Source organism: Mauremys reevesii, linkage group 4, assembly GCF_016161935.1.
Source record: "Mauremys reevesii isolate NIE-2019 linkage group 4, ASM1616193v1, whole genome shotgun sequence".
In the NCBI taxonomy this organism is placed as follows: Eukaryota; Metazoa; Chordata; order Testudines; family Geoemydidae; genus Mauremys; species Mauremys reevesii.
In genome coordinates this window covers 23679967-23703744 of record NC_052626.1, presented here as the reverse complement: position 1 = coordinate 23703744, position 23778 = coordinate 23679967, and the positions used below count along the sequence as shown (strand labels likewise).

Genomic DNA, 23778 nt, shown 5'->3' with positions numbered 1-23778 from the left:
TCTAAAGTTTCAATCTCTTCTATGGGGGTTTCTTCCTTCTAAGCAGGCAACCATGATGGCTGCTTCTTTTTAAACTGCAAGAATCTTGTGGATTTGTATTAGCAGCACACCCTTACTGGAAGTTAAAATGTTAACCATATAAGTTCTATTATAGTCATAGAGCAACATGAAAATAACTTGTTTATCCCTAACAGAAAAAGAACACAGCCCAAAAAAGCTATGACATGAGACTATGAAGACATCTGAGGTTTTGATAGCATCCTAAACAAATGAAGTTTCAGTCCTGATGTTACCAGGACACCTATGTACTCTCAGTTATTTTTATAATATTCTCTTTATTACAGACTTATATTAAATATATAAAATATTATGTATATTTTATATTGTTATAAATACACACACATGTTCATACATTGCAAAGAATATATTATAAAACATGGACAATAAGGTATTGTGTTAAGTAGTGCAAAAATTGCCTGGAAGGTTTCAGATCCAGATACATTAGTCAATGTGTTTATATTGCTGGCTGTTGCAAGATCACAGAGATGATCTGAAAACTTTTGATCATGAGGTTTTATGAACTCTTATACCCTTACCCCAAGTAGTCAAGATCAGAAAAGATAAAGGTTTTATTGATGTCAAAACCACAGGCTATGATGTCCTTTGCATTTTCTATAGCATATTCATAAGCTCTCTCAATTGTCAGATCTTTCCACAGGTATTTCTCATCATCTGTCAACTGTATAACCAAGGGAACATTAAATATTTCTTGCAGCCACCTAATAGAAATAAAAATATTTTATTTTGTAGAACAACTTAAAGCAAATGAGTTGCACAGCCAAAATATTTAAATGAATTCAGGCAGTAATAAAGTTAAGGGGGCTTGATTCTCCACTGCTTTGGACATATGCTAATCTAAAATGGATGGAAAATTCTACCAAATCAGAGTTCTCCAGACATTCGCCTCAGGAGTAGTGTTTTGCATGCATGTGCCACAGATGTAAATAGTTACCCAGGGGATTGGAGAATCAGGCTCAAGGTTTCTGTTGCTATGTTAGTGACCATACTGTACTTTTTCCCTCTGATACCTATTTAACAAGAAAAAGAAGAATGGAGAATAATGTGTGTGTGCCATGTGGGAGAGGTAACACTGGTGTAGGGACAGCAACAGACTTGCTTAACTAGGCCACTGTAAGAGTTTCATTAACAAGATATTTGCATTTAATTTTATATGCAACTGAAGTAACATAGATAGTGGGTATGATGTACAGTTTTTATAGCTCTAAATACTATTCAATATTCAGATGAGAACCAAATATTTTAATAAACTAGCAACTTAGAGGCAGAAGCTACTTACTTTGTGAAAATAAATGGGATAAGATGACCAACATGCATTGCTTCTGAGGAGGGGCCTCTACCTGTATAAAGGTAAAAGGGCTTCTTATTTTCATATGCATCAAGAATTTGGTTCATATCTCTAGAAAATAAAACAGAAGAAACATGGTGTGACTTACAGAATTTAACCAAAGAAGACCAATGTAGGTAAATAAATTAGCTCTAAAAGGAACAGCTGGCAAGCTACAGTAAAAGTTTTGAATAGAAAAGTGAAAGCTTTTGAATGCAAAATGTATTCACAAACCAAATATAGTAACTTAAAAAAGTCTTATAAATATATAGTACACTTCATAAAAGTTATTTTAAAAAGAGAAGGTATTGGTTGAGCACATTTAAAAGATTCAGTTTTAAAAAAAAGCAAACCAGAAATATTTAATAGAAAAATGTAGGTCCTGTATAGACACTGTATGATAACAAATTAAGGCCCCAAATATCTATTGGGATCAAATGATGTGGACTGTGTTGAGTCTCATTGAAGTCAATCGGGACTCTGCAGGAGCATGGAGATCTACGCCAGTATATCCCAATACAGGACTGGAGCCTAAGCGTATGGCCATCTTTGGAAATTATACTGTGTTCAACACTTGAAAATGTTCACTCTTGGAATGATCATTCTTTTCCCCTATCAACAAACAAAACAAAACACAACACAACAAAAACCCAACTCCTTCCCCCCCCCCCTCATTTCCTACAACCACACAAAACTTTGAAAGAAAGTTATGTTGGAGCCGAAGCAGATTTATTTCTCCAGAGGAGTTTATAATGCTCCTCCTGAACCCAGTTCTGTTGTTGCTACATATGTGGAACTCTCACTGAAGTCAAAGAGAAGCCAGTGCATGGGGAACCGCTGAATCAGACACTTTGATACTGGCAGCTTTTGAACCAAAACCCCGGTATCCCCCTGATTACTTAACATGGTCTAATTTAAAAAAAATGCACATTTTTGACCTTGCTCACATTTTCCTTAATGACTAAAATGAATGCAAACAGCGTTTGCATAGGTAAAATAATTTAAAAATCAACTATCATGGCCATGAATCATGCTAAAATAAAAATGCAATTTACTTTTTAGAAAGCGTTTAACTTTTTAGTACCTAACTTCAAGAGGACCTATGACACTTCAGAACTTCTAGGATTTCTCCCTAGACTTCACATTTCAAAAGAAACTGTCCTTTGTTAAATCAGTGAGATGAAAGAGTACTCATGCTCTTAACATAACTGTATTTCCACTTGATATCTTCCATGTTATTCATTTATTCAGTCACAAATCCATACACAGAAAGTGCCTTCTCTCATAATACAAGGCTGACTGAGTAAGAGGATGAAACAGCAAGGGTTCCCCATGCATTTTTCCCCCAAACTTCCCCTACTTTTGGGGAGCCAGGTTTTGCTTCCAGTGATGAAATTGTAAACCAGGAATAACTTCATTAATTTCAAGCACTTTATTCTGAGTTTTTATTGGTGTAAATGAGAGTAGAATATGGCTCTCTGTTGGACACAGGATGCTCCCGCTGAGATTAATGGAAATTGCATGTATCCTGATCCATACATTTCTGTGTTTACTTGCCTCTGGGTATTACCAGAGGATCAAAAAGAAAACCTCACCCACCTATGAGAAAAAAAGATGCCTCTGCGCAGAAAGTGGTGAGGTGTTTTTCCAGTAACTCTCTCTATTCGATTGATTAGCTCTTTATCAATTTTACTGCTTCCAAATCGAACTGAAAGAACAAATGCACAACAAATTATGTACACTGCTAGCTGAAACCCGCTCATGGATTTAAACAGAACATATTGATTAGGCACAATGGCAAAGAAATATAAAATCAGAAGCATTGATCAAAAAGAATCTGGGTAGTGGTTAACTGATGTGCTTGAAAAGCATACAAACATTTGCTTGTTCTTGTCACTGTTAGCAGGCGAATGCACCTCGCACCTCCCCTGGTCACATGGAGGGAGGGATAGCTCAGTGGTTTGAGCATTGGCCTGCTAAACCCAGGGTTGTGAGTTCAATCACTGAGGGGGCCATTTAGGGAACTGGGGTAAAAATCTGTCTGGGGATTGGTCCTGCTTTGAGCAGGGGGTTGGACTAGATGACCTCCCTTCTAACCCTGATATTCTGTGATCAAGTGCACCCTCTCTGATGTTTGAGACCTCTAGCCTCCAAGTGGAGTTGTGTGATTCTCCCACTTTCACACTAGGCCCTGGGTTGCAATCCCTGGTACTAACCATGATTACCTCGGCAGGCCTGACTTATCCTCAGTGCCAACAATTCTGTTCCCTCTGGGAGCAATGAGAGTGGTTAATACAGTGACCAAGCAGCCTCCTTTAAGCCAAGTATTTATTTAGAACAAAAGCGTTTCAAAGAAAACAGATCTTAAAAACAGTTAGATAAGACTGTAAACATATTAGGTGTTCCCTAAAGTTTACCATTCCTTGGATCTAGAAAGGCCCAACTTTTTCTGACTCCCTCTGCAGTCTCTCTCTCTGCCAACCTGTCTCCCTAGACAGCTTCTGATAACTGACTGCCCTTTCGCTCTCTGAGAAAGGCTTTTAGCTGTTGTTTGTTCTTTTGATCTCCAAGTACCTCGTTTTAGCCAAAACAGTATGCAGGTTCCTTGAAGCCAACAGTGTGCCCCATTTTCTTACAAGTCTGTGCTTGAGGCTGTTCATCAAGATCTAGTGTGCGGTTTTCCTGTCTCTTCCCCCAGTGCTCTTATTAAGTTAGATCAATGCATTCATACAGGAAATTCTAACATCCCACTATGTTTATACAGTAACTTTACCTCACTGACTAGATTACTTACAGCATTCATGACATTATTACTATCAGTATTCATAGATTAATATATAGCAGCTTCTCCTCCATCACAGTTCTCCCCTCCTTAAACTACAAATCCTACAGAAGCTTTCCTGCAAGATGCTTCAGTGAAGAAAATCTTCATTTCTTCCTAGTAAGGGCCCTTGAAACCTGCATGTAGTTTCTACAGTTTGGCCATGCAAGTCTGTGCAAGCTCAAGACAACTATGTGAGAAAAAGGATATTCCACTGAATTATACCTTATTTCTTGGCACTTTGGTTTCTCTGTCTAAAGTAAATGTGAGTATTGTGTCCAGTTTTGGGTACCCCGATTTACCAAGCATGTGGATAAACTGGACAGAGTCCAGAGGAGAGCAACAAAAATGGTCAAAGACACAGAAAACCTGACCAATGAGGAAAGATTAAAAAAACAGACTATATACACTCCTTAGAAAAGACAACTAAGGGGGGACTGGATACAAATCTTCACATATATTAAGGGCTATTATAAAGAGGACAGAGCCCAATTGTTCTCCACACTTGACTTTATCTGCAGCAAGGAAGATTTAGGTTAGCTATCAAGAAGAATTTCTAACTCTTAAGGATAGTTAATCCCTGGAATAGGCTTCCAAGGAAAGAACTTGTGGACTTCCTCTCAGTGGAGGTTTTTAAGAACATGTTGGACAAAAATCTGTCAGGATGGTCACTCTAAAGCAGGGGTAGGCAACCTATGGCACGTATGCTGAAGGTGGCACACGAGCTGATTTTCAATGGCACTCACATAGGGTGACCAGATGTCCCGATTTTATAGGGACAGTCCCGATATTTGGGGCTTTTTCTTATATAGGCTCCTATTACACCCCACCCCATCCTGATTTTTCACACTTGCTGTCTGGTCACCCTACACTCACACTGCCCTGGTCCTGGCCACCGGTCCAGGGGGCTCTGCATTTTAATTTAATTTTAAATGAAGCTTCTTAAACATCTTAAAAACCTTATTTACTTTACATACAACTATAGTTTAGTTGTCTATTATAGACTTATAGAAAGAGACCTTCTAAAAACGTTAAAAGGATTACTGGCACGCAAAACCTTAAATTAGAATGAATAGATCAAGACTTGGCACACCACTTCTGAAAGGTTGCCAACCCTGCTCTAAAGTTTACTTGGTGCTGCTTCAGAGTGCAGGGGAAGGACAAGGTACACCAGGTCCCTTGCAGCCCTACCTTTCTATTATGGGACTGGTGGCTATCTCCAATAGTGCTGAAGAATACAGATGTGACATTATGCCCCCATATTTTTCATAGAAATAGTGTTATGATATGAATATGGCATAACTAAGATATGTTTCATGCAAGATGGGTCATGTGAGGTATCATTGAAAAAGGTTATAATTTACTGAATATAATTATCCAATTTGTATGCATGTATCATTTCTGTACCTGACTATGTAACAATTACAACTGTGTGTGAACTTGGGGAACGCTCACCAGACAGTATGCAATCAACCTGAATGGGCCATTAGGAAAGACAGTGGGTCTTTGAAGATGCTGATCTCCCATCTTCCTGGAGTTCCTTCCTGTGGATGTTACAAATAAACCTTGTCTCATGGTTGCTTTAACACTGCAAGGTCATGTGATGATGTCACCTGGTACGAAATACCACCTTGGACACTGCTGGTACTTTTCCACTGAAGAAGGGGGATGGGAATCAAACAGGGAAACAAAAGATTCAAATTAAGGCTGGAGAGTGAGTTAATCAAGGTCACTGGTTCTTCACTGAATCCCCACACAGGAAAACTGCTGTAAACAGATCTGTTAACTGATCTGGGGAGAAAGGACTGGGACCAGGCTGAGACAGGAAGGACTGGGACCAGGCTGAGACAGGGGTCTAGCCTGTGAAGAGGAATACCTGGAACTCTAAGTGGTAGAAACTCTGCAACCTGCCTAAAACAATATTTAGGGTGAGAAATTACTATTTGTAATCAGTTTCTTTAGTGAATTAAGCTTAGGTTGCATGTTTGTTTATTTTGCTCAGTAATCTGCTTTGTTCTGTTTGCTATCCCTTATAATCACTTAAAATTCATCCTTTGTAGTTAATAAACTTGTTTTGTTTTCTAAAACCCAGTTTGTGCAATTCATGACTGAGGGGGAGGGGTAAAAACAGTGCATATCTTCCTCCACGTTGAGGGAGGGGGCAATTTTCATGAGCTTAAGACAATATAATTTTGCATTTACACTCCAGAGGGTATGGGCACAGGAGTGCTGGGCAATCCTCTAGTTGAATCCTCCCACAGAGAGCTGATCGCAGACTGTATGATTCTACAGCTGGGCGTGTTCCTACCTGTGTGTGTACTGGAAGGAGGCTTGAGAGCCTGACACAGCAGCACAGAGTTGGGGGGACCCAGGCTGGCAGGCCAGGTGGGCTCAGTGGGACCCTAGCACATCAGGTGGCACCTCAGAAGGGGGGTCCAACCCGTCACAATAGACTTTCGAAATAGCACCAGAAATTCACTCTGCCCTGAAGAGGGAAACTGCTTGTTATTAGAATCTTGGACATTAAGATTTGTATAGAAAGGAGTAGCAGGAAGTTAATATGTACTGCTGACAAACTACCTTCTTTTCACGGAGTGCTCAGTATTCTCATGAAGAAAAGCCCACACTGTTTCCAAGAAACTTAAAGGAAGTTTCCCAATCTACAATTACAGTATGACAGGCCAAAAATCAACGTGTGTGTATGTACACAATAAGCAACTGAAGCAACACAAGCTAATTACATTGTTCTAATACTAAGCTCCACTATTCTTTAATATCACTAATTTACAATATATTCAATGCCAGTCATTGTTATTTCAGTTAACTGATACTCATAAATCATCAAGAGATTATGACAGTAGAGATCTCTTACCCTCCCCACTTCTCCGTTTCCTTCCCTGGACTAGGCAAAGTGCTAAATAATATAAAACCACCACCTAGAGACAGACCAGATGACATAAAAGGTCTTTCAATCTCTAGATTCTATGATTCCTTTCCTTTTTCTCTTTCCCACCTCACATATCTGTCTTTATACCTCTCCCCTCCCAATTTAGAAATATATTCTCTCTGCTCTGCATCTTCCCTTCCTTAGAGTTTATTTCCTCTGTAGGCTGCAGCCAGTAAAACTCAGTACATAGGAGGATGGACAGACTTGTAAAGCAACACACAAATGCAATGTTAAGGTTGCACAGTTAAAAACGTAAGGAGATGCAAAATGTTAAATGGACACCATCAACATCAGTTTCAAAATGCAAGTTAAAAGCCTTTTCAGGTGCCCCCAGATGACTTTGTTTTTCCACAACCCCTTTTTCCTATTTAAAATGTTTTTCTCTCTCATGTTGCTATGTGACAGACCCACACAAACAGGGAAACTAACTTAACTACACACAAAGTAAAGAAATATTTTTTTCTCTAGCCTCTTTCAATTATTCTTATCTTACAAATTGTAACAATAAAAAGTAAAATGCTTTCAATTAGATGCACATTCTTTATATGGGTTGCATTCCTTCAATTCCAACAGTACTTAACCTGGCTGTGGCTCATGTACTCTCTGAGGCAGTGGTCCCCAACCTTTTTGGCTGGAAGGCGCCAGCCGAAGGACCACTGCGCCGGTGAAGCACTCGCCGAAATGCCGCTGAATTTCGGTGGCGGCGCCTTTTGATGACGTCGCTTGCCGTCGACAAGCGACATCATCGAGAGGTGTCCCCACCGAAATGCCGCTGAAATTTGGCGGCATTTCGGCGGGTGCTCTCCCGGGGGCAAGGACGTGGGCGCATTAAGATGCCCCCGTGGGCGCCATAGCGCCTGCGGGCACCGCGTTGGGGACCACTGCTCTGAGGCCTGGTCTACAATGAGGGAAAGAGAGGGGGGCGAGAGGGGAATCGATCTAAGTTACGCAACGTCGACATACTTAGATCGACTTACCATGGTGTCTTCACTGTGGTGAGTCGACTGCTGCCGCTCCCGTCGACTCCACCTGCGCCTTTCGTGGCAATGGAGTATAGGAGTCGACAGGAGAGCGCTCAGGGATCGATTTATTGCGTCTAGACTAGACGTGATAAACTGACCCCCCGCTGGATCGATCGCTGCCCACCAAACCGGCAGGTAGTGTAGACATACCCTGACAGTGCAACAGCATGAGAACCTGGTTTCAGAGCCACTGTAACAATTCTACATGGGCCACTCTCTGTCCACATCCTAGGAATCAAGTTGGGGGTCAACTGAGGGCAGGGAAGACACTCAGGCATGGCCACAGCCACTCCACATGTTCTGAAAGTTATTACAAAACAGTGCAACCTCTTCAAAACACTTTCTAATTATATTGTTCTAATAGGAAATAACACGTACCACAGCACTTGTGTTAAAGAAATTAAATATATCAATGGGAAAGATAAGTTTAAAGAAAAAAAAAAAGAGAATGGAAGGAATTTTGCTCAAATTTTAAAAACAGAAATTCACAAAGTGGAGACCAACCCCTGGATGTTTTCAGTCCCAAAGACGAATGCTTCAGAAAGACACTAGCGTGTAAAGATACAGTATAATGGAAACTGGTCCCTACCCCCTCTCCCTATTATATTCTACATTAATAGAATATAATGTAAGTGACATTAATATCAAAGTGACAAAAGTGAAACATCCTGGCAACATAGGCTCTATTTCAAAATGAGAAAACATAGTAAAACAGTGTTTCTCAAACTGGGGTTGCCGCTTGTGTAGGGAAAGCCCTTGTGTAGGGCCAGGCTGGTTTGTTTACCCGCCCCGTCCGCAGGTCCGGCCGATCACGGCTCCCACTGGCCACGGTTCACTGCTCCAGGCCAATGGAAGCTGCTGGAAGTGGTGCGGGCTGAGGGACTTACTGGTTGCCACTTCCAGCAGCCCCCATTGGGCTGCAGCAGCAAACCGCGGCCAGTGGGAGCCGCGATCGGCCGAACCTGCGGATGGGGCGGGTAAACAAACCAGCTTGGCCCGCCAGGGGCTTTCCCTACACAAGTGGCAACCTCAGTTTGAGAAACGCTGTAGTAAAACATTTGCTATTTTTACAGTCATTAGCGTAATCAGACTCATCTTACAGATGTTACATTTTGCTAACAGTGCTTTTGAAAATGAGAGAGTAGAATACCTATAAGTTTGTCGTAGTCTACACCTTTCGCATTGGATGTCTGCACTGTCCAAGGGTCTACAAAATCCTCATCCTGTGTAGTAATTGGACCATTATTGCTTACTGGTGAGAAATCTACTGGAGGAGAACCAGCCTTGTAATCTTGTCCTGTTGCTGTTTTATAGGTCACTTTTAATGACAATAACAGCTTCACTGCTGCATCGATTTCCTCCTGAGCAAAGGAAAAACAATTTTAAGATGGACGGTGCTTAAGACAAAGTGTTAGTACGGGCTTCCTCCTCCAAACACTCACACACATGCATTGACTTCAATGGGGCTACTCATGTGCTTCAAGTTAAGCAGGATCAATGTCCAAGATAAAAGAAAAGGAAGTGGCAGGTGGGACAGTTTCTTAACACTCCCTGTATACAAATCATAAGTATTTACTGTGTAAACTTGGGCAAGTCACTCAAGGCACTCTCTGTGCCTCACTTTTCCATTTATAAAACAGGGACAAAGACATTTACCTGCCTCACAAGGAAGTGGTGAGGCTTAATTCATTTAAGTATAAAGTTTGTAGATATGCTTAGATAGAAGGTGCTACAAAATTATTAGTTACTCTAGAAATACTCCTGTAGTAGTTATATTTAACATGTTTTAGTTCTTTATACCTCACAGTTATTTTATGTTCTATATAATTGAATGTTATTGTAATAGCTCATGCATGCACACACTCCCATGTGCTAAGACTTCTTATACAAGTTCCACTTGAATAGATCACCTACTGAAATTAATTCTATTTGCACACAGACTAATGACCGGGTCAGGTATTTAGAGCCAAATGCTGATCCCACTTAAGTTAACAGAAAATTGCCAAATGACTTCCATAAGACTAGGAGTCGGCCCTCAGTGCATATACACTGAAAAGCACATTTCCTAATAGGTATGATAATACTTTTATACAGTGCTTTGCACCCAAAGATCTCAAAATAGTTTAGAAAGGTCAGTATTACTATCTACAATTTAAAGATAAGAAAACTGAAATGCAACACGACTAATTGACTTAAGAAAGGCAACGTAGCAAGTCAGTGGCAGAATTAGACCCTAAGTCTAGTGACTCCCAGTTCCTGCTCCAGGAAAAACAACTTTGGTCATTTTGAACGAGGTTATATTAATAATTCCAAAGTTTGGACAAAACATTTTTAAAAGAAAATATTATTTTATTACTGGAATATAAAATAGCATCTCAAGCCAAAAAAACTGTTCAATGTGTTAAGAGAGAACTAAGCTGCAAAATAGAAAGAGTTCAACAAATGAAATAAAATTACCGTTGATGCTTTCCCTGCTTTCAGTGATCTGACTTTTTCTCCTTGTGCAGTCACTCTTTCAAACAGCTCGAGTGGACTTGAAGAGCAAGAATCACCGTTCTGAATGTCTGCCATTTTTTCAGGAGTGTAAATTATCCCTTTTATTCACAATATAAAGTATTTTATCCAGCAGATTCAAAATAGCTGCAGCAACAGACTGGAGAAGGAGAACTGTAAAGAGATAACCAGGTCATATGTTTTATTTTACTGTAATTTTAAAGACTTCTGTTCAAACTCTTATTCTACCCATCTGAAATAATACTATTTAATTTCACCCATAGTAAGTAATATGTTTGGAGAGTTCGTTTTTTCAGTACTGTTTTTCAGAAACCAAAGACACATAGCACAATGAAATTGTTTCATAGCAGGTGTTTAGATGTTTGAACTAGAAGATGGGCACTGCTCTGGAGGAAATCAAATCAAATCACTGTTCCTCTAAATCTACATATGTGCACTAACTAAACTATGCTGGCTCATTTTATGTTTCAACGTACGTTATAATTCTCCCATTAACACACACAATCTTAAAAACAAACAAAAACCCCCCAAAACAATGAAACACATCTTGAGCTCATCATATCTCAGGTACGGTTTTAGTTTTCTTCTAAAACTGTTCTTTGTCCCTTTTAATATTTATTTTCCCCTTTATTTAGCCGTAGTCCAAAAAAATACAATGAAGGTGCTTTAACAATTTGCAAAAACAGAAGTTCACATTGAACTGATTATACTGCTCTACAGCCAAAATGCTTCTGAAATAAATGTAGTCAAACTTTACTAATTCTGGGTCACTGAGAACGAAAATGATGCTTAAAATTGTTGATTGGCTCTAGTTTTCAAGATATTCTATTGGGTCAGTATATACGACCCTTGACTTGGGAATAGAATCATAGAATCATAGATTCTATGATTCTATTCCCAAGTCAAGGGTCGTATATACTGAGCCAATAGCGGAGGATAAGTGAGTTATAAAGGGAAGGAATCTCAATTTAAACCAGAAATGACTAAAATACATCTTTGACTGGATCTATGAATAAATCTATGACTGGGTTTGGACAGTACTTGCTTTTTAGGCAAAACAATGAATGATGCAATCTGAAGCTGGTATTGCGTCATACATGATATGAATTGCATCATGTTATTCCTAGAAGTCATGGATGATGCAATCATAACGAAGCTTACATCACTCTGCTGAACAAATTGCCTTATATCAGCTCTAGAAATCATACAGTGTCGTGCTCTCTTATTTGTCAGAGTTTGATTTTGCAAAGGGACACATTTCTGTTTAGCCAAAGTGAGCAGAGATGCCTCGTACTTGTGTGAACAGTGCAGATAACTTCTGCTATGTTTGTGGTGAAGTGACTTTTGCATCACAAAGCGGAGTATAACCACTATGGTTAAGAAAGCCTATCACCTTTATTTTGGCTGCAAAATTGGAGATCAGGACAAGAGGTGGGCCCCACACATATGCTGCAACACTTGTGCAACAAATCTTCGCCAGAGGTTGAACAGGAAAAGGAAATCTATGCCTTTTGCAGTGCCAATGATTTGGAGAGAGCCAACAGATCATACCAGCAATTGTTACTTCTGCATGGTGCCTCCAGTTGGGAAAGGTGTGTCAAAGAAGAAAAAGTGGACTGTGCATTATCCAAACATTCCATCAGCTATACGCCCAGTACCCCACGGAGAAGGACTGCCGGTTCCTGATGCACCAGAATCATTCTCACTTGAGTCAGACGAGGAAGAGGAAGAGGATGAAACTTCTGGTCCTGAACCATCAATGTCACAGGACCCACATTTTCTCCCAGCCTCCTCCTCTGAACCACACCTCATAACACAAGGTGAACTGAATGACCTTGTCAGGGATTTGGAACTACCCAAGAGTAAGGCAGAGCTGTTGGGCTCCAGACTACAGCAGTGGAATCTCCTGGCAGGTGATGTTAGGGTTTCCATGTTCTGTGACCATCAAAAGGATCTTGTCCCATTCTTCTTCATGGAAGGTGATCTTGTAGCCTGCAACAACATCGATGGTGTGATGGCAGCCCTCAACATCGTTCACGATCCAGATGAGTGGAGACTGTTCATTGATTCATCGAAGACGAGTCTTAAAGCTGTTTTACTGCATAATGGCAATGTTTTGCCATCAATTCCAGTTGGTCATGCAGTCCATATGAAGGAAACCTATGACAACATGAAACAACTTTTGAGGTGCATAAACTATGACCAACATCAGTGGCAGCTTTGTGGCGATTTGAAGGTTGTTGCTCTCTTGCTTGGTCTGCAGACTGGATACACAAAGTACTGCTGTTTTCTCTGCGAATGGGATAGTCGTGCAAGAGATTCCCACTACATCAAGAAAGATTGGCCACTCTGACAGTCATTGGAGCCTGGGAGGAAAAGTGTTCAGCATCCACCACTTGTTGAATCAAGGAAGATTTTGTTACCACCCTTACACATCAAGCTGGGTCTGATGAAGAACTTTGTCAAGGCCATTGACAAAACACAAGCAGCTTTCAAGTACCTCCGTGGAAAATTTCCAAGGTTAAGTGAAGCTAAGATAAAGGAAGGTGTCTTTGTTGGTCCTCAGATTCGTGAACTTCTTCGAGATGATGCATTTGACCATGCACTGCATGGCAAGGAAAAGATGGCATGGAAAGCCTTCCAGTTAGTGGCAATAAATTTTCTCGGAAACAACACGGCAGACAACTACAGGTTGTTGGTGGAAAACCTCCTCAAGGCACACAAAAGCCTTGGTTGCAACATGTCACTAAAGATACATTTTTGCAGTGAGCGACGAGCACGGCGAGCGATTTCACCAGGACATTGCAACAATGGAGAAACGCTATCAGGGCAAATGGAGCCATCAATGCTTGCAGACTATTGCTGGACAGTGACAAGAGATGCTCCATTTAATGAATACAAGAGACAAGCCAAGAAGCGCCGAGTAGACACTGAATAGGACTAAACTACGCACATAATAGTTTTTTGCCTTTTGTTTCATAATAAATTTTATTTATATAACCCTTTTGCTGATTTTTAAAGTGTTCCATAAACAGGACAGGTGAAATATTATCATGTAAAGCAACCATAAACACATGAAAAGACCTAGCTTTACAATTTATGATTAAAACTCTACTATCTACACAATATACATAGACATAAAATGTAAAAACTTAAATACCTTAGAAACAGTAGCCAGTTATTTTAATTGTCATATTTGAATTCAGCACATCAAAATACACAATAAATAGCACCCTTTATCTCTGAAACAGACGACTTCTCAAAAATTGTAGACCAGTGTTATACATTAAATTCTTAACTCCCACTTGGTTATATGTTCTCTGTCTAAAGGACCACCTGTAAGGGACTGGGCCGTAGGTGGTCTGGCCTAGTGGTCACAGCTAGGCTGAGGTCTGCCCACCAGGTAGGGTTGCCAGCCCTCTAGGATTGGCCTGCAGTCTCCCAGAATCGGCATTGATCTCCTGGTGACTACTGAAAGCAATCCAGGAGATTTTAATAGGATATTTTAAGAAAATGACATTATGTCATGTTGGGGGGAAAAAAATCTCTCAGAATAGCTTCAGAGGTAGCATCAGATTAGAATCGAGAGGCAGGAATAAGGGTCAGAGTCAGGCTGGAGTTGGAGACTGGAGATCAGGAGATGAGGCGAAATCTGGTATTGGAGCAGGCCAAAGTCTGTGTGGTTGCCCAGACAACTTATTGGGCCAACCCCTGAGGTTAAATAGGGGCACATGACCAATCATGAACCTTTTACTTGTGACTGCAACTACTGCACTTCGTTCATATGTGATGGATACACAACAAATTGAAGACTAATTTAGTCTTATAACAGTACAGCTACCATCAGTGGTCAGTTTGAAAGATGCACCTCACACCTTAAGTATCCCTTATCAGACTAAGGCCCAGAAGCCCACTTGGCACCTCACTCACTTCAAAGGGACACGTGGGCATAAAGGTCTATCTGCATAGAACAAGTTGCAGGTTCAGGGACTAGTCGATTATCCCTAACGCTACTGAGGGGCAAATTTGCTTTGAAGATTGATCTTAACATGCATCCAAATATTCAAGAACTCTTAAAAAACAGATTCCTAAACAGTTTATTGACAGAATTCTGTATATGATGCATAATTAGAAATGGATTTACAAGACCTAACTTTAATTAATCCTAAAAGAAAATTACAAAAAATCACCCACTTGGTTTCACTGTTCCAGAGTTCCAAAAACAAGCCCACAGTATTCACACTAGCTGTTCAACACTACAAAGTCTTCTTCCTGCAAAACAGTCTGATCACAACTTATTTACAAAATATACCTTTAGACTGTCACTATACTATGAGCCTTTCCTCTGCTCAGGAAATATAATGAGGGGTTGCCATGGTTAACTAAAATGTAGCTAACCATTAAGGTTCTGTTCCTTAACCAGCTGCAATGTTTCCAGGTTACGGAACAGCTGAGCACCAACTACAGCTAATATTATCCTCTTATCAGCCCACTACTATATCAAATTCTTATTTTAAATAAAACTGTCTTGATTAAAGGTACATGCAGTTTGAATGGTCACTAGTTTTGATTGCTTAGTTCAGTAACCCTTTAATAAGATGTTATTTAAATAACATGCCATTTAGCCTTATTTCATTTAATTATGTTATGACTGATTTAACATTTAACAGTGTTTCCTCCATAAAGGGAAATTCTTTTACAAACTCCTACATAACTCATTTTCATATTCTATTTTGGAGTTTAGTATTTTCCTTGTTTCTTGTAGGCAAAAAAAAAATGTTTGGTTGGATAAAGAATGAAATTATTAAACCCACAAATCCCAAAAGGTTTTTATATCATCTTTTAAGAAGGTTAACACTGCATCCTTATGTGGGGCTACCATGGTTATATTACCTGGCTTCAAAATTTACAATACATGAAGTTAAACACCAGTTTTTTATATGCACCGTTAACATTTACGCATAGTTTGATCTAATTTAATTATTCTATTTGCAGCACATCTCCATCCTGAAAGCCTGAAATGACACCGTCTGAAGCTGATGGGCTTCAGCAGTACACTAGAGAAGACCACTCCTGTCTGAGGAAAGTAAAATTGGATGACTCTTGAAAGAAGACTAGGGTAGTGTTATGCTATTCAGCATAGCAGAACTGAATCATAGAATCATAGACTTTAAGGTCAGAAGGGACCATTATGATCATCTAGTCTGCCCTTCTGCACAACACAGGCCACAGAATCTTACCCACCCACTCCTGTAACAAACCCCTAACCTATGTCTGAGTTATTGAAGTCCTCAAATTGTGGTTTAAAGACTTCAAGGTGCAGCGAATCCTCCAGCAAGTGACCCATGCCCTACGCTGCAGAGGAAGGCGAAAAACTCCCAGGGCCTCTGCCAATCTGCCCTGGAGGAAATTTCCTTCCCGACCCCAAATATGGTGATCAGCTAAACCCTGAGCATGTGGGCAAGACTCACCAGCCAGACACCCAGGAAAGAATTCTCTGTAGTAACGCAGATCCCACCCCATCTAACATCCCATCACAGGCCATTGGGCATATTTACCGCTAATAGTCAAAGATCAATTAATTGCCAAAATTAGGCTATCCCATCATGCCATCCCCTCTATAAACTTATCAAGCTTAGTCTTGAAGCCAGATATGTCTTTTGCCCCCACTGCTCCCCTTGGAAGACTGTTCCAGAACTTCACTCCTCTGATAGTTAAAAACCTATGTCTAATTTCAAGTCTAAACTTCCTGATGGCCAGTTTATATCCATTTGTCATTGTGTCCACATTGGTATTGAGCTTAAATAATTCCTCTCCCTCCCTGGTATTTATCCCTCTGATATATTTATAGAGAGTAATCATATCTCCCCTCAGCCTTCTTTTGGTTAGGCTAAACAAGACAAGCTCTTTGAGTCTCCTTTCATAAGACAGGTTTTCCATTCCTTGGATCATCCTAGTAGCCCTTCTCTGTACCTATTCCAGTTTGAATTCATCCTTCTTAAACATGGGAGACCAGAACTGCACACAATATTCCAGATGAGGTCTCACCAGTGCCTTGTATAATGGTACTAACACCTCTTTATCTCTACTGGAAATACCTTGCCCGATGCAACCCAAGACTGCATTAGCTTTTTTCATGGCCATATCACATTGGCGGCTCATAGTCATCCTGTGATCAATCTATACTCCAAGGTCCTTCTCCTCCTGTGTTACTTCCAAGGGATGCGTCCCCAGCTTATAACAAAAAATCTTGTTATTACTCCCTAAATGCATGACCTTGCACTTTTCACTATTTTAAATTTTATCCTATTACTATTACTCCAGTTTACAAGGTCATCCAGATCTTTCTGTATGATATCCCGGTCCTTCTCTGTATTGGCAATACCTCCTAGCTTTGTGTCATCCACAAACTGTATTAGCACATTCCTACTTTTTGTCCCAAGGTCAGTAGTAAAAAGATTAAATAAGATTGGTCCCAAAACCGATCTCTGAGGAACTCCACTAGTAACCTCCCTCCAGCCTGACAGTTCACCTTTCAGTATGACCCGTTGTAGTCTCCTCTTTAACCAGTTCTTTATCCACCTTTCAATTTTCATATTGATCTCCATCTTTTCCAATTTAGCTAATAATTCCCCATGTGGAACTGTATCAAATGCCTTACTGAAATCAAGGTTAATTAGATCCACTGTGTTTCCTTTGTCTAAGAAATCTGTTACCTTCTCAAAGAAGGAGATCAGGTTGGTTTGGCATGATCTACCTTTTGTAAAACCATTGACCTCAATGTCCTTAACTACTTTTTCCTTCAAAATTTTTTCTAAGACCTTGCTTACTACAGATGTCAAACTAGCAGGACTGTAGTTATCCAGATCACTTTTTTTTCCTTTATAAAAATAGGAACTATGTTAGCAATTCTCCAGTCATATGGTACAACCCCTGAGTTTACAGATTCATTAAAATTTCTTGCTAATAGGCTTGCAATTTCATGTGCCAGTTCCTTAATATTCTTGGATGAAGATTATCTGAGCCCCCCAATTTAGTCCCATTAAGCTGTTTGAGTTTGGCTTCTACCTTGGATGTGGTAATATCTACCTCAATATCCTCATTCCAATTTGTCATCCTACCATTATCCCTAAGCTCTTCATTAACCTCATTAAAGACTGAGGCAAAGTGTTTGTTTAGAACATAAAGAACATTGCATAAGGAAGACTGAATTGTTGGAGGAAGCAAACGTAATGCAGTAAGTCCAGTGAAAGATGCAGGCAGTGAGGACTGCAAATTGCAAAGAGTAATCCTCCAAAGCTAAAATCTAGTTGTCTGAGCTCAGGATGAAGTGGAGTGTGGCATCCAGCTGTGTTGATGGAATGGAGATTCAGGACACCACCACCACCACAAAGATGGACAGCGTTCTTCACTGAGCTCTGAAGTTGAGGAAAACTATTATGTTGAATTATTCATAAGAAAGAACAGGATTTATCTCATATTTCGATCTGACACATTGTTTTGAATCCTTTCCAGTGTTAACAATATAAATAGTCCCAAAACAGAGTGTAGGATAGGAATTTGTTTTGTGACTAAGAACATGCAAAACATCCTGATACCCATAACTAGGAATGTTTTCAGGAAAATAATATGCACTGGAGTTTGAAATCAGACTACCTAAGACATTTAGTTTTTGCTTCTGGCAGTGGACAATGCCTGATGAGTCAGAGAAAAACAATAACCATTATTATGCAAAGGCCTTAGCAAGGTGATAAGCCAACACTTTAGAAGATGAGGCTCATTTTCCTTTGAATCATAAATTACAAAATGAAAATGTCTTAATTTTGCATAAGCTCATTTGCATTTACTTTTCCTATAAAACGCTGAGAAATGACAAAGCTCCCAAGATGAAATGAAAAGAGAAAATAGACTATGGCAGTAATAAGTTAGAACCATTTTTCAAGTGTCACTTTTGATCTCAGATGCAGCCAGAGAATAACTGGTGTTTTGGTATTGCTATAACTACCTTTACAGTCATGGTCAAATCTTATCTAACTCTCTGTAGACTAATATATACATACACTTTTATTCTAACTCAATTTATCTTTACATGTGAAGATGATGTTTATAAAAAATAGGCTAGAGTTAGGAGTATTTTAGTGTATAAAATTAACACTGAACCTTTGACTTGTGACTGCAACTACTGTACTTCAGTGCTCTAGCTGGTAGGAAAATCCATCAGTTAAGAAAGTAATTTTACAAAATACATGTATACTTTCCATTGCTGCTATACAAACAGAACAACTTCCTTCTCTTTATAATAGCGTAAATTTTTGTTTTTGCATTTTCATCCTAAATAGTTCTATAAAGAATATAGTGAAACCAGCATTGAGTGAACTCAGGTATAGTAAAACTTTGTTACTTAGAAGTAACAAGAAAGTCCATAACTGCCCTAACAGGCCAATCAAACCTCCTTGTCAGTAGATAACTAGATGTAGTTGTGTTGTGTGTTGATGAACACTGAACATTGACTTAATACAGCTTTGAAACTTTACTATGCAGAAGAAAAATGCTTTTAACCATCTTAATTTAAATGGAACAAGCATAGAAAAAGTTTCCTTACCTTGTCAAATCTTTTGTTAAAAACTTTCCTGTTATTTTTTTTTGCCTCTGCTGCTGCCTGATTGCATACTTCTTGTTCCAAATGAGGCGTGTGGTTGACCGGTCAGTTCGTAACTCTGGTGTTCATAACTCTGAGGTTCTACTGTATATAGTTGTCATGGTAGTAGTATTTAAGAAAGCTTTTATTCTCTCCCTATATTTGCACAATCCAGTCTGCAAAACTGCTCAAAACAATACAACACTACTCACTCTACCAGAGCTTGATAAAGCCAAATCACCTTTTCTTTCACTACAAGCACTTTTCAAACAAAGGGTGAAGTTGCCAACTCCAAGTAGTGATAATCTACTATCTATATAGACATATAGAACATAATTATATATAGAATATAGATGGACATACAGTTATACTTCACAACATCCAATGGCAATTACTTTATGGTTGCTATTCCTGAGTGGGTCAGCTACATTGACCTCTTGGATCAGAATCTGTGCAAAACTTAGACCTAAGTCAAGAATTACCTCTTCCCTTGTGGGTTTCAGGACTAGCTGCTCCAGGAAGCAGTCATTAATAGCGACCAGAAATTTTATGTCTGCATCCCATCCTGAGGTGACATGTTTCCAATCAATATTGGGATAGTTAAAGTCCCTCATTATTATCGCAGCAAAGAGTCCTGTGGCACCTTATAGACTAACAGACGTATTGGAGCATGAGCTTTCGTGGGTGAATACCCACTTCGTTGGATGCATGACATCTGTTAGTCTATAAGATGCCACAGGACTCTTTGCTGCTTTTACAGATCCAGATTAACATGGCTACCCCACTGATACTCATTATTATTGGGTTTTCTGTTTTTTTGTAGCCCCTCTAATCTCTCTCAGTCACCATCACCATCCTGGTCAGGTGGTTGGCAGTATATTCCTGCTGCTGTACTCTTATTATTCAAAAGCATGAAATTTCTAGCCATAGAGATGCTATGGTATTGTTTGACTCATTTAAGATTTTACTATATTGGACTCTATGCTTTTTTCCCCACATATAGCGCCACTTCTCCACCAGCGCAACCTACTTTGTCATTCCTATATTTGTACCCTGGTATTAAGCATCCCCTTGATTATCATTGTTCCACCAAGTTTCTGTGATGCCTATTATATCAAGATCCTTATTTAATACCAGACACTCAAGTTCACCCATCTTAGTATTCAAACTTCTTGCATTTGTATACAAATACTTATAAAATTTGTCAATATTTAGCTATGTGTCTTCATGTGATGTAACTGAATGGGACTCTTTTTTGTTTGACAGGTTTCAGAGTAGCAGCCATGTTAGTCTGTATCCGCAAAAAGAACAGGAGTACTTGTGGCACCTTAGAGACTAACAAATTTATTTCAGTATGAGCTTTCGTGAGCTACAGCTCACTTCTTTGGATGCATAGAATGGAACACACAGACAGGAGATATTTATACATACAGAGAACATGAAAAGGTGGAAGTATGCATACCAAAAGGAAGAGTCTAATCAATTGAGATGAGCTACCATCAGCAGGAGAAAAAAAAACTTTTGAAGTGATAATTAAGATGACCCATAGAAGGTGTGAAGAGAACTTAAAATAGGGAAATAGATTCAATTAGTGTAATGACCCAACCATTCCCAGTCTCTGTTTAAGGATAGCTATCACCTACAGCCCCCCAACTAAAACCTCTCCAGCGCATCATCAAAGATCTACAACCTATCCTTAAAGATGATCCCTCACTCTCACAGATCTTGGGAGACAGGCCAGTCCTCGCTTATAGACAGCCTCCCAACCTGAAACAAATACTCACCAGCAACCGCACACCATACAACATAAACACTAACCCAGGAACCTATCCTTGCAACAAAGCCCGATGCCAGCTCTGTCCACATATCTATTCAAGTGACACCATCATAGGATCTAATCACATCAGCCACGCCATCAGGGGCTTGTTCACCTGCACATCTACCAATGTGATATATGCCATCATGTGCCAGCAATGCCCCTCTGCCATGTACATTGGCCAAACCGGACAGTCTCTACGCAAAAGAATAAATGGACACAAATCTGACATCAGGAATCATAACATTCAAAAACCAGTGGGAGAATACTTCAACCTCTCTAACACTCAGTGACAGACTTGAAGGTGGCAATTTTGCAACAAAAAAACTTCAAAAACAGACTCCAAAGAGAGACTGCTGAACTTGAATTAATATGCAAATTAGACACAATTAACTCAGGCCTAAACAGAGACTGGGAATGGTTGGGTCATTACACTAATTGAATCTATTTCCCTATGTTAAGTTCTCCTCACACCTTCTATGGTACTCCTGTTCTTTTTTTGTTTGATTGATCCTTCTCAGTTGCTATCTGTACTCTGATGAACAGAACACAAGAACAGCCATACTGGGTCAGATCAATGGTCCATTTAGCTCAGTATCCTGTTTGTGACAGTGACCAGTGCCAGATGCTTCAGAGGGAATTAGCAAAACAGGGCAATTTCAAGTGAGCCATCCTCCTGTCATCCAGTTCCAGCTTCTGACAGTTGGAAATTTATGGACACCTGGAAATTTATGGTTTCACCCCTGACCACCTTTGTTAATAGTCATTGATGGACCTACTCTCCATGAACTTATCTAATTCTTTTTTGAACCCAGTTACACTTTTGGCCTTCATCCCTGGCAATGAATTCCACAAATTGACTCACATGGTGTGAAGAAGTACTTCCTTTTGTTTGTTTTAAACGTGCTCCCTATTCATTTCATTGGGTGAGCCCTAGTTCTTGTGTTATGCTGAAGGGTAAATGACACTTCCCTATTCACTTTCCCCACACCATTTGTGATTTTATAGACCTCTATTATATCCTCCCTTAATCAATTTTCTAAACTGAACATTGCAAGTCTTTTTAATCTCTCTTCTCATAGAAGCTGTTTCATACCCCCCCAATAATATTTGTTGCCCCTTTTTGCACCTTTTCCAATGCTAGTATATCTTTTCTGAATGTACCATGGATTTATATAGACACATTCTCAGATTTTGTATTAACTATCCCTTTCCTAATGGTTCCTAAAGTTAGCTTTTTTGAATGCCACTGAACATTGAGCAGATATTTTCAGAATATGTCTGCACTGTACAGCTGTGTATGCAGAGCTGTTGCAGCTGTGTTAGTCCCAGGATATTAGAGAGACAAGGTCATCTCTTTTATTGGACCAACTCCTGTTGATGAGAGAGACAACCCTTCTAGCTTACACAGAGACCTCAAGAAGAGCTCTGAGTAATCTCAAAAGTTTGTCTCTTTCACCATCAGAAGTTGGGCCGCCTCTGGCCTATACAGCCCTTGTTCTCAACCAGCGGTACACAGTGATCTTCCACAGGGTACATCAGCTCATCTATCTATTGGCCTAGTTTTACAACAGGCTACATAAAAAACACTCCCGAAGTCAGTACAAACTAAAATTTCATATGGACAAAATGAGACAGTAAGTGATTTTTCAACACTAATGTACTGTGACACTTTTTTGTGCCTGATTTTGTAATTTAAATGAGGTGAAAGTTGAGGAGTACACACGACAAATCGGACTCCTGCGAGGGTCAGGGTAGTCTGGAAAGGTTGAGAACCACTGCTCTGCAGCGTGCCCAGGCAGCCTGTGCCAACGCCGGCCAGCTCCCAGGGCCGGTGGCAGCGCCCTGCGCAGGGACCAGAGCAGTCACCCAGCTCCCCCTGCGGCTGATGTCTCCCCTGCCGGGGACCGCCCCGAAGGAAGTGGCGGGGCTCCGCTCTGAGGCGTTACTCTCCCAGGCCCCAAGGGCGATGCAGATGAACGAACATCCCGAGCGCCCACAGCGGGTGAACCCACACTAGAGCCCTCCCGCCCAAAGGCCACCCGGAGCCGCCGCCGCCCCCCGAGCGCGGCCAGGCCCAAGCCCCCTTACCCTGGCGAGGCCGGCTCCCCCCTCAGCACCTCTGCCACCGTCAGCGCCGGGCACCCGACCAGAACCGGCACGGCGCGTTGCTCAACCCTGCCCGGTCGGAAACGCGCACCCCGGCCGGAACCATTCGCTACCCGCGCAAGCAGAGCGGCCGGGCGCGCTTCCCCAGACCAGACGTGGAGTCTGCTGTTGCGGGCGCTCGACTACAGCGCTGGGGTGGCCTGGGGGGGGATTTACATTGGCCGGCCGTGCGCTGGGGCTGTTAGCAGAGCAGCCCCTGTTTCCACCCGGCTCGCTTTGCGGGGCGAACCCGCCGCTGGCTGCTGTGGGGTGTGTTCCCGGGAAAGGGCCTGGTGGGTTTCTTCCCTGCAGGTAACTGACGTGGGTTCCCCGCATAGGTAGGGCACGTGGGGCCCACCCTCGCCAGGCCTCAGGAGGGGCCTCCTCTGTAGGAGGAGCTGCAGGGTCAGGCTGCCCCGTGTCTCGGGGGGGCTGAGGGGCGGCTGCTCCCGGACCGAGCTGCCCCG

General features: G+C 40.8%; 2 protein-coding genes across 10 annotated transcripts in view; one reads left to right on the top strand and one right to left on the bottom strand.

The window, feature by feature from the left end:
- The window catches only part of WARS1 (tryptophanyl-tRNA synthetase 1), a 38852-nt gene extending 15463 nt beyond the window's left edge, over positions 1 to 23389 (bottom strand). The window contains exons 1-6 of one of the 2 annotated variants that reach the window (XM_039536541.1): positions 23255 to 23389; positions 10653 to 10862; positions 9346 to 9556; positions 3005 to 3113; positions 1358 to 1477; positions 597 to 779 (exon numbers count right to left, since the gene is read on the bottom strand). In XM_039536541.1, the coding sequence (XP_039392475.1) occupies positions 597 to 779; positions 1358 to 1477; positions 3005 to 3113; positions 9346 to 9556; positions 10653 to 10766 (737 nt within the window). In that variant the 5' untranslated portion in view covers positions 10767 to 10862; positions 23255 to 23389. Of the gene's footprint in view, positions 1 to 596; positions 780 to 1357; positions 1478 to 3004; positions 3114 to 9345; positions 9557 to 10652; positions 10863 to 14903; positions 14963 to 23254 lie in introns of those variants that run through there. The other variant, XM_039536542.1, reaches the window with a different exon arrangement.
- The window catches only part of WDR25 (WD repeat domain 25), a 98166-nt gene continuing 97492 nt past the window's right edge, over positions 23105 to 23778 (top strand). For 2 of the 8 annotated variants that reach the window (XM_039536532.1, XM_039536536.1), the window contains exon 1: positions 23450 to 23623. The gene's annotated coding sequence lies outside the window, so the exon portion shown is untranslated. Of the gene's footprint in view, positions 23169 to 23449; positions 23650 to 23778 lie in introns of those variants that run through there. The other 6 variants (XM_039536530.1, XM_039536531.1, XM_039536534.1 and 3 more) reach the window with 5 other exon arrangements.